Source organism: Pyxicephalus adspersus, chromosome 7 (genome assembly GCF_032062135.1).
Source record: "Pyxicephalus adspersus chromosome 7, UCB_Pads_2.0, whole genome shotgun sequence".
Taxonomy (NCBI): domain Eukaryota; kingdom Metazoa; phylum Chordata; class Amphibia; order Anura; family Pyxicephalidae; genus Pyxicephalus; species Pyxicephalus adspersus.
In genome coordinates, this window is record NC_092864.1 from 9,336,092 (window position 1) to 9,347,651 (window position 11,560).

General features: G+C 46.0%; 1 protein-coding gene across 1 annotated transcript; it reads left to right on the forward strand.

Moving 5' to 3' along the window:
• Window positions 1-4,793: 4,793 nt before the first annotated feature.
• Window positions 4,794-11,498, forward strand: SMIM22 (small integral membrane protein 22). Its single transcript, XM_072417388.1, has 4 exons — window positions 4,794-4,944; window positions 5,943-6,112; window positions 7,940-8,022; window positions 9,454-11,498. Exons 2-4 carry the CDS (start codon window positions 5,992-5,994, stop codon window positions 9,502-9,504), a joined length of 255 nt encoding a protein of 84 aa, XP_072273489.1. The 5' UTR covers window positions 4,794-4,944; window positions 5,943-5,991; the 3' UTR covers window positions 9,505-11,498.
• Window positions 11,499-11,560: the final 62 nt, after the last annotated feature.

Below are 11,560 nucleotides of genomic sequence, written 5' to 3' on the forward strand. Positions count from 1 at the left end.
CCGTTCCCCCTAAGCCACTCCCCCTTGCCATATAGGCGGTCCCAGCACTTTGACATTATGAAATGTTGTCAAATATCTCCACTCTCTATCATGTTGCCCATATAAGGTAATATTGCATCACCTCCCCCAATCTGACATAACTTAACCTCTCCTGTTGTGTGGGCAGTCTTAGCTCTATGACATCATCAGCAGTCCTGAACTGTCATGAACCCACCCACATCCTAGAAGTGACAGATGGTGGAGGAGAGTGCCAACTACTGGGGAAGTGAAGAATAAGTTCCCAAAAACAAATAGATTTTTTAGATTTCATTACTTTGGGAATCAGATTACATGGGGAGAGGGGGGTCAATTCGCAAAGCTGTGAACAAAAATGTGGCAGCTGCATTCGTTTTCTTATTTTCACCTGGTGATCCTGCCAGTAACGCACTTCCTGTCCTGGGGTGACAACATTGCACTATGAAGGAGCCAGGTTGTCATCCGGGGCAGGAAGTGTTAAAGGTCTCAGCACCCAGGATGGGCAGGTGATACAGAACATGGGGGCAGTGACGCAGGCTGTGTCTGATCACATCAGGTCAGGTTCATGTTACCAGGTTTAATGCACCAATACTTCACACACAATCTGTTCTGGGCCCCGGGGACCCTGACACCTCTTGTTACCATCTCCATCTCCATTTCTCAATTGATCGCTGGCTCCGGCTCAGGTCGTGGTTTGCAGAGCGCAGATAAGTCTCGTGTTAAATGAGGAGCTGGGAGAACAATCATAGGGAATGCTGAGGATGTGAATTCTGTGTCTGATTCTAGCCGTCCTAAAGGGGCCCCGGGAACAAAATGTCGACTTAGTGAACAGCTAATGGCTTTAAACCCAGATATTATTTTGTAAAAGCAGCTGTGACATCATCACTGAGCTGTGCACAGCATGGGCAGAGAGAAGGGCTAAGGGAGGGGCTTGGAAACTCCACCCACTACAGGCTGCCTGCAGAAAACTACAGGAGGGGCGGAGACAGAAGAAGTATTTCCTCTTCTCTAGCTGTTTAAAAAAAAAAGGGATGTGGGTCTTTATTGACCCCACTCCTCATAAAATGAGACCCCTTTGGTCAGCGAGGGTGCCCATCACATCATACCACCAATAGGAAGGCTCAGATAATGACCTCCCCTCCCCTGAGGAACAGGTTAAGTGCTGTATTCTGAGACAACGGGGAGAAGATCACATGATCAGGGGTGTTTTTTTGGGGGGAAATATTAAGGTCGAGCCCCAAATGCACAGCAATCCAGCAAACTGCACCCCATTCTGCCAATAGGGGCCCTAGAGATGGCAGGGGCCCCAGGCGATTTCTCAAGTTGCCTGACCCCAAAACTGGCCCTGCACTTGCAGGAGCAGCTGTGTAATATATAAAAGTAACATTTCCAGGTATTTTCAACTTTTCTAAACAGTGATATTATTGCCGTGTATTGTAATGTCTGGATTTTTTTCACATGGCTTTAAGGAGTGCTAAAGTGGCCTCTCAACATTAACACATTCGTTAACGTTCTTTAAAAGGCCACTTTAGCCTGCCTTAAGTGCCATGGCAGATTGATGAAGAGGGGACGCCGACTGTTACAGATTGGACGTAGGAGCAAAGCTGCAACATCGCCATCTGTCTGGGCAAAAAAAATCAGAGACGAGCAGACATGGAAATCATCAGAAAGGTCAGATAAAATAATGTAAAGGAGTAAAATTTATATCAGGCATGGAGGGAAACATGGATTATCATCATAAAAGCACAAAAAGTACACACATATATACACACCACGGTCACTTTATTAGGTACACCTGTTCACTTGCTTGTCATCCCAAATATCTCATCAGCCAATCACATGACAGCAATGCATTTCGGCACCTAGACATTGGCAAGATGACCTGATGAAGTTTTAAATGAGCATCAGAATGGGGACCCAGAATGTGGCATTGTTGTTGGTGCCAGAGGGAGAGAGTGGTCTCAAAAAGGTGAAAATACCCTGCAAGGGGCAGTTCTCTGGGTGAAGGTGCCCTGTTGATGCCAGAGGTCAGACTGTTTCAAGCTGGTACAACATGAACTCACCCACTTGTTACCCCGGAGGTCTACAGAAGAGATTGCAGAATGCACAGCACGTCCAGCCTTGGAGCAGGTGGACTACAGCAGCAGAGAGCATACTGGGGGGTGCTAGGAACAGGAACCCGAGGCTATAATTCACACAGGGGCACCAAAATTGGGCACGAGAAGAATGGAGGAACATTGCCTGGCCTGATGGTGGTGGTGTTGTAGTGGTGGGCAGAGGGGGGGGGTATTTTCTGGGTACACATTGGGCCCCCCGGTTCTATTTATAATAAAGACAGAGCAATTGTGGAAATGTAACCCAGATGGCTAGGATGGCCCATGGCTGGAGACTTCCCACCTGGGGGGGTACCATGTGAGTACCCCCCCACCACCACCATTGGATCACAATTGTATCAGAACCCATCCTTCGCCCTCTTCAGCTGTTTTCCACCTTCATTCTCCCACCTGCGTCTATCTGCAAGGCTCTGAGCGTCCTCAGGGGCTTTAAAGTATGGCAATAATTTCCTTTAATTAAAGTTGGAAACGAGCTGCTGTGAAATAAAACAGCGTGAAAACTTCCAGGCCACCTGGAGGGCTTTGGTTACGAGCTGATTGTCTTTCTGCAGGTTGATGCTTTTCATTGCTCAGCAGATGCACATCTGGGCGGGGTTATTGTGAATAAAAGAATGGAGCTTATTGGTCAATCTGAACAATGCTCCGCCTTCTGCCATGGCATTATAATACTGATTGTCCCCAAACTCCTCTTCGTAGTCATTATCACAGCATATGGCGGTCATGATATTTGTGCCAACCAATGATGTGCCTTCCCTTCTATTTATCTACCTTTATATTTATCATTAGAATAAATAGCCCCACCCCTGCAGAGTGCATTTTATTCAATCAGCCATCCAATTGAAACCTGTTGTGCTGTCATGTGACACAAGGGATAGAACTGGCAGCATGGCAGGTAAGGCAAGCAGAAAGAATTTAAAGCTTTCCTGCATCGGTACTGAGAGGAGACTCAGCAGTGATTGCTGGAGCTGCAGCAGCTTTTGGGCCCCTGTAGATATGAAACAGGACAAGGCTGAGGCAGGAAAGGCATTTGCCTTGGGTGCCCTGCTGCAGGGGGCATAGCTGGGTGGCTGCCTCCTACTGCCCCTACATTGCCCAGTGTCCTGCACTGTGCTATGAACCAGCTCAGTCCTGCACTTTACATTGGGAGATTGAGGATCTCCCTGTGTAACCGGTGGCACTCCACTCTCCATGTGACACCCAGGGGGCTTCTTTTAGGTAGGGCAAACCAGGTAATGCCCCAGTTACCCCCAACTTATCCAGGACCCCAAATGACAGGGAGTGCAGGGAGCTGTGCTTTTGGTGCCCCGCTTAATATTTGCACCTGTATATCGCTCCTGTACAGAGCTCCCTGTATTTAACATTTTATATAATTATAGCCTTATGTGACCTTCATAAAGGATCCAAAAAGATCAAATCTGCCCATGTGCTCAGCAACAATATTGTTCAATCCAGAGCTGCAGAGAACATGGGAGGATTTCCTATTGGACAGCGCCACCTGCTGGTCATTGTGTGTCACTACATCAGCCATTCCCAGCTGGAAGGATACTGCATGGAGTATGTAGATGGGTGTCACTTGTCTGAACTGCAGGAACACTGACCAATAATAAAATAACAATAAGAGGAAATCTCCCAAAAGTCAATAAAATCAGGAGCTGTCCCGATTACTGGTGTTGCCATTGGAGGATTTTTCACCTTTTTTCCAATACTTCCTGTCTTAGGAACTATAGTCATCAGGAGAAAAAAAGGAGATGAGTTTCTCCAATGGAGACAGCAGTAAAAAAATACTTGACAGAAGGTCTAAGCCTTCTCTACTGTATCCAAAATAGAAAACATAACTTATTTATCTAGGTGCTGCAAATCTGCAAATCTCCTGCAGCCTCTTTCTTCTACTTCATATGCACTCAATCCAACACATGGATTGCACATCACAGCCTGGGACCTGATAGTGACAATGGGAGACCATGTCTGTGCGATGCAAATGTTCATTATGGGTGAACATGAAAGGGTGACAACACCAGAGCTCCAATGGGAGACAGGGACAAGGCGTTGTCACCCTATACAGAAAATGGGCTCCCGAGCAAAATATAAAAGAGGGCGAGCTCCCTGCACCCCCTACTATTCTGGACACTTAGGTCGCTTTATTGGAGGCACAGAGATGAAAGTGAACGGGCTGCATATGTCAATATTCACTTATTGCATTCAAAGGTATGGAGCAGCTATTAGGATAATTAAGGTAATTGCCATTGTACAATCTGATCTCCCCAATAATAATCTGGCGTTATAAAAGTGGGGATCCGTTATCTAAATGCCCTTTACAAATACCCCACCCACCAGTTGCGGGTCAGATGACTAAAAGTTTCCAATTATTTTATAACGCGAATGGTAGAGAAGAGGAAACAATGTATCCAAATCCCAGCAGAGGGGGCGGGGTACAGGTGGGGTGGGGTTGTGAAGCCACGCCTCCTCTGCTAGGATTTGGATGCATTGTACACCTGCACAGCAGCCCAGCCCCCTTCCTAGTTCACCTGCCCACCAGCCCCCTCTCCAGCACACCTGCACAGCAGCTCCTCCCCCTTCCCAGCTCACCTGCACAGCAGCTCCTCCCCCTCCCCAGCTCACCTGCACAGCAGCTCCTCCCCCTTCCCAGCTCACCTTCACAGCAGCTCCTCCCCCTTCCCAGCTCACCTGCACAGCAGCTCCTCCCCCTCCCCAGCTCACCTCCACCCCACCCATTCTGTTTCTCTGCCTGGAGCCGAGCTCGCTCCTCCTCACTGCAGAACCAGGAAGACGCAGACAGCCCAAGGCTCCATAACAGGTAAGTCCATCAATCAAATCAAAACAATTCTGATTTATCGATTGGTCAGCTGGATTTCTATTAATAAAGCCGTCCTCAGATTCTGAATGCTGATTGGAGGGCTGCTCATCATCACCTGAGGGGTTAATAATAGCCGAGTGATGTCATTGGAAATCCTAGGCAGAGGAATGCGACTGATCGGTTCAGCTCCTTCCCCCAACCTGTGACTGCACAGTAAAAAGAGAAGCAGCAGACTGATGAGCTCCTCTCATATCCTTTCCCATCTCTCTGCGGATCTCCTCTCCTTCAGCTCCGTCCTATCGGCATGCATTCCCCCCGGTGTCAGTTATTCATCCGGATCGGTTACATAAAATCAGGTTCATGGTGTGTCAGATCTACCGCCAGGTGACAACACAGGAGCACAATAGAGAGATGGTTGTCACCTTATACCAGGAAGTGCCTTGATGGCAGGATCACTAGAACCCTCCAGTGAATGTGTGTGCTGTGTATAGATTGTCGTGTGAATGTGTGTGTGCGATGTTATTGCTGTGAGAGCTCCGGGGAATTTACAGCTGGTGGTAAAACATCATTTCAGGTTATTATGTCATTTGCATAATGACGGGGGAGAGGAATTTGATTGGCTGCCCCTATACCCCTTTCATCTCATGGAATTCTGTTAATTATACCCCCGGGCTCACATGTACAGGAGGTGAATGTGTAGCTAGGCCGGGTGCGGTTTGTTGGTTTAACATTCATTCCAAAGGCGGAAATGTTCTGTGTAAACTTCCTCAGAGAACTGTAAATACCCCCCCCCCCAAATCTGCCCCAGTATGACATACATGCAGCTACCCCAGCCTATTACATGTATGATATATATATGGCAGCTGTTTTACCAGCCAATCAGCAGGCAGGTGGTGTGTCGTTGACCAAGCTGGGCTACCATTGCAGCGGAGGTCCAGACCCCACTGTCAGCTGATTGGTTGATGTGACTTTTTTTTTTTTATTGTTGTTTAATGTAGAAAAGTGACCAGGTAGAGGCGACACCACCTCCTCCCCCTCCTCTCCGCCATGTCTATCGAGCAGCAGCTGCAGGACCAATGGAACGACGTCCTGGGGCGCATTTCCAGCAAACACTTCTTCCAATCAGATTGGGACATTGCGGCCTTCGCCATTTTCTTTGCGTTCATTGGTGAGAATCTCTGACGATCTTTTATTCATTATCAATCAGGTGTCCAAAAGTATTGCTTGAAGCCCCTTCAGTCCTCCGTTACCGCTCAGCCATGACCACAAAGTTTAATTTTTAGGGTCGGAGACCCCCATTGGGGGTTTTGCACATTTGCAGATCCAGCTTTGTAATTAATTATTCCTGACATACGCTGCTGCGTTCAGTCTTACTCGTTTATTGCTCAGTCAGCACTTTCTATGGTTCCCGTAATTTTAACCCCCAATTGTCAACAAATGAGACAATTGGACGACAGCTCGGTATTTACCCAAAAATTTGCATTTTAAAAGGTCAGCTCCACCGGCTGTCTCAGACCTGTATGGTTGCACGCTCACCACCAGAATTTTTGGTTCTGGCCAGCTGGTACCTTAAGTTTATCTTCAACCCTACGAAAATATCACAACCCCAAAAATATGACCGCGACCATTCCAGCCAATGGGATGGAATAAGGACCCGATATTTAATGGCGTCCTCAGAGGTCCAAAGTTTTTGAAGGAACCAAAACTGATCCCAACATCAATGTTTAGGTCATCAGATGCCAATTTGTGGCCAGTTGGGTGACAATTTACCCCCAAGGTACCCCGGATCTAATCTTAGGACTAGTTCAGAGTTCATCAATGTCACCCGTTCTGGGTGGGGCACCCGGCCCTGAGATTCACCCAACTCATCATGTCACCAATCACCCAAGACCCCGACCAATTGCCATGAGTGTTGTAAAAGGCAAAAATAAAAATTGTATAGAAAATCGGGGCAGGGAACTAATCAGAGACCAATCCATACAACCGTTTTACCCCAGAGGAACCCTTAAAAAAAAATTTGAGGGTTGGTGGAAATAATGCCCCAGTTATGGTGATATCAAGGAAAGATTGCACCCATTAGGGTATTAAAATGCCACCCTTCTAGATGGGTAAGATGATGACTGGTATTGTCCTACTGGCTCTGCCAAATGGCATTGATCCCAGAACTAAGCAGGCACCAAATGACGAGAGATTCATCAGCCCAAGACTGAAGGGTCCACTAGCAACCATTGGGGATGTCCTGGGGTTCCCCTGGTTGATTGGCTGCTGTAGAACCTCCTTCTACCTAGGGTACTGAGACCCCCAATTGTAACCAAATTCATCCAATTAGGTAGGTGCCTAACCCTAGCTCTGCCGGATGGCACTGAACCTGGAACTATGCGGGCACCATCAGATGGGAGGTCAGAAGCCCCGGAAAAACCACTGGAGGAACATTAAGGTTCCATAAAACCCTGGTGGAAATCAGCTTCTCCTTGTACCCAGGATCCTAGGACTCCCCCCCCCCCCCCCCCCCCATTGTAACCCTTTGACCAAAATAACCTGCCCCAGTCACCTAGTTTCTCTCCAGATCCAATTCTTTTAATACAAGCCCACTCCCCTGATTGGTTATCCATCTTGTTTTTGGACCGGTCCATTACAGCCCAAAAGTTCAGTTTAAAGCTGCTTAATATGGTCCAGGTGTGCAAAAGACTTACAGCGTGTTCCCTTTAGAAAACAGCCACAGTCTAAGATAAAAGCCTGTCCCCTACCAGCATGCTGCAGAAAATGACCCCTGCCCCTTGTGGGGAAGCAGTGGTCTCTCTGCAGACGTCTGACGCACCCCTGTCTTTCTCTATGTTGTAGCAACGCACAGATCTAAATAGGCACTAATTTGGGTATTTATTTTTACCTTATGTAAATAATGGGGAGAGGGGGATGTATTTAGACTGCCCCAAGAACTAACACCTGTGACTCACCTGTGAATTACCTGTGACCTACCTGTGTCTCTTCTCCCCAGGGCTGATTCTGGTGCTCATCCTCCTGGTTCTCATCAGATGCTTCTGCTGCTGTTGCTGTGATTGCGATTCCCAAGTGGACAAGGTAACACAAGTCTCTGCTTGTCAGCTCTATGAATCTCATACAAATGTCAGCCCCAGGGCATGCTGGGAGGGAATGCTGCTGTGTCGGGTTCTGTAGCATTCCAGGCCCGCATAGAGCTCCGGAGTGTGAGGGCAGCCAATGCGTTATAACAGTCTCACCGGTGATTTGTCGAAGCCCAGGCCATGTTTCATGTTGCATGTTTCGGCATATGAGTGGGGGGGTCCTTCATCCAACAGGTTGCACGTGGAGGCCTGTGCTGCCATTCAAGGCTGTGCCCCCCCAAACCAATACCCCTTGCCAGACCAACAATGCCCCTCTTCCCCAGACCATTAATGCCCAACCAGTCGTGCAGAATAATGGTGCTGACAACATATTATTTACCATGGCATCACCACTGTCTGTGCCCAGTGTGATCGTACCATCATGTGTGAAGATAACCGGGCACCACTGGCAATCCTGGGGTTCTCTGGCAAATGCCAACTGAGCTGCATGGTGCCAGCTGTGAGTACAGGTCCCATGCCACCTGAATGGTAGGTCAGGACTGGCACACGGGTGCTTTCTAGTGGTCATCTTGTAGAGCTCTGACATTGCTCCCCCTGGCACAAAGGTGCCAGTCCTGAGCTGGGTTGTCATCCCTCCTGTTCCCTCCTCCTAAGACTCTGCGGGGAGACACAGAAAACCTTGCCATGGCACGTATTGGGGGATCAGGGCCACCTGTGCTTATGCTGCCTATAGTACCAGCAAAATAATAACAAGAGAGAAATTGTGATAAAACCATCTCTATTGGGCAGTTAGTTTGCTTCTGCCCCTAGTGCCCACCTGTCCTTGCTTCCATTTGTACCAAAGTAGTGGCAATTCATTCACAATCACTTCCCAACCGGGCAGATCGATATCCCGGAATATTCATTGACCTGGAGATACATTGTGAGGATTCTCTTTGCAGAATGTTCTATTATCTGTATTCCTATTATCTTCATTCTGTATTCCTATTATCTTCATTCTGTATTCCTATTATCTTCATTCTGTATTCCTATTATCTTCATTCTGTATTCCTATTATCTGCATTCTTTATTCCAATTATCTGTATTCTATATTCCTATTATCTGCATTTTATATTCCTATTATTATTATTCTATATTCCTATTATCTTCATTCTATATTCCTATTATCTTCATTTTATATTCCTATTATCTGAATTCTGCCTGTTATCTCTCCCCTATGAGTTATCAGCAGATATTCAGGTATAATAAACTCATTTTCTGCCATTTATGACCAGCCATAAGGACTCTTCTCACCTGGTCGTCCTCCATACACCTGGCTGCATCATGTGACCCAGCGGAGGCTCAGGGTATTAAAGGGTTACCATTAGATTCTGCCAATTTCTGGGCCATGATTTGCTGTTCACATTTATTTCCTTCTTTGTCCTTGCAGAGAAAATACACCCAGAAGGTCGGAGTGGATAACATGGCCATGGAGCCATAGCACAGCCAATCAGCTTTGTCGGACAGCGTTGGGAGCCAATGAAAGCGAGCCGTGGAGTTCCAGGAGACTCGGACGTTGTGTTTTATGAAGAATATTGTAAATTAGAATATTTTATAGAAAAAGACTTTATTTTAATGTTATTTACTGATTGCAAAGACTTGAGGGGATGGGGGGGGGGGGGGGGTTAACCATAATTTAACTTTTCTTACTCTGAAAGGAAGTCAATGCAAAATGTTATAGTTGTCACCAAACCAGAAGTTGGGGGAATCTCTATTGGGGACACCACTTAGGGCTCAGTCACATTATTGAGCTGCGGTATGATAGGCAGCCAATTTAAATGAATAGGACCCCTTAATGCAACGCATGGCATCACATGACTGCACCAACGCAGCACCATATTGGGGGTCATGCATGGGCCAATGTGCATTACCGCTCACACATGGTGACAACAATAATGGAAATCTGTCTGGGTGAGAGTTGTCACTAGGATGAATATAGAAGGGGTGACACCCCATGGGTTTAGGATGCCCCTTTGTACCCTCATTTCAGATGTGGGTCAGCCCCACATGAGCTCATCGCAATACTCGGGGCTTTATTCCGATCCAGATCACTGTGATTGATTTTTCCTATAATTCCTGGTTTCTTCACATCTAACAAATCAATAAAAGGATGCAGAAGACTTCCTGGAAAATGACATTTAATGAGATATAAAAAGGGTCCAAATTGGATTCATTTACCTTCTGGAGATCAATGACATCCGCTCGTTTCTACATTTCATGAAGGCGTCGTATAATCTTTATATTATATGGCAACCAGATCAAGTTTTTATGTTTACGGTTCAATGATTTTTTGGGGGAATGATTTATAAATAAGATGAATCACCTGAAAAGTGCTGCAATTAAAGGAAAGTATATTTTTTGGATTGATCAGTTTATAAATGTCAGCAGATCGGATTGTTTCCTATATATGATCACCAAAGGCAACAATGGGCTCTATTAAATAATTATTCCCACTTGGATTCGCTGATAAAGTTTCTTTCTTATTCATTACCTATTGTGCCAGCTGTGCACTTTTGAAGTTTGGCCACTAGGTGGCAGAACGAGTCACTGTTTTAATAGGAGACCCATAGAAAAATTAAATACCGGCAATTTCAGAGAATTGGGCTGGGGGAATAATTTATAAATAGAGCCCAATGTATCGGCACTTTTAGGCTGAGCTGGGTGGTTATAGTGCTGCCCAGGGCTTTGTTTTAACCACAAGTACCTGGGAGTGGTGAACAGGTATGGATAGGCATTCATAAGTGTTTGCTGCAATGCTTTGCTAAACCCTTGTGGTTCTCTTGCTAAATATTACCAAGGATCATGGGTCATCTGCTGTCCTTCAGAACCCTTGCAACCCCAAATGCTGGCCAATGGAATTAATCTATAGCAGAGGTTCAGTGACCACGCTGCGTCTTCTGCAAAAATGCTACCGAACTGCCTTCTTGCGCTGACAAAATGTTAACCATTCCCATTGATTTCAATGATATTCAGGGCTTTGGGAGGTTCAGTACTGGTTGCACATCTGGAATTACCTAAAGAAAGCCTTACTAGTGCTGAAGCTTTAGGTGATGATCAGCACAATTGCCTTGTTATAGATCACCAGAGATCATTCCCCACTTTATGGATCACCAGGCTTTCCTACTCCCACCCTCATAGTAATTAACACAATCAGTTTGAATGTGGCTAATGCTATTGGCCACAATGGAGATCGGCGATCTTTGTTTCAAATGCACCAATCACCACTGTTGAAGTGGCGCCGTTATCCAATCACAGCTCCTTATAAATCAGCCTCATGGCCTATAATGAATACATAGATCATAGCACAGGTTATGGATAAGTAAACAATGTTGTTTTCTTAGTAGATCCTAAGTCAGCTTTTTAAAGACAAACTATTACTCAGGACTATTATTTAAATGTAATGAAAAATCAATAAAATTCCTATTTTTATTCTTTCTTTTGTTCTCTGCTTTCTTTAAATATTTATTCTTCTTGTATATATTCTTCTATATATATAA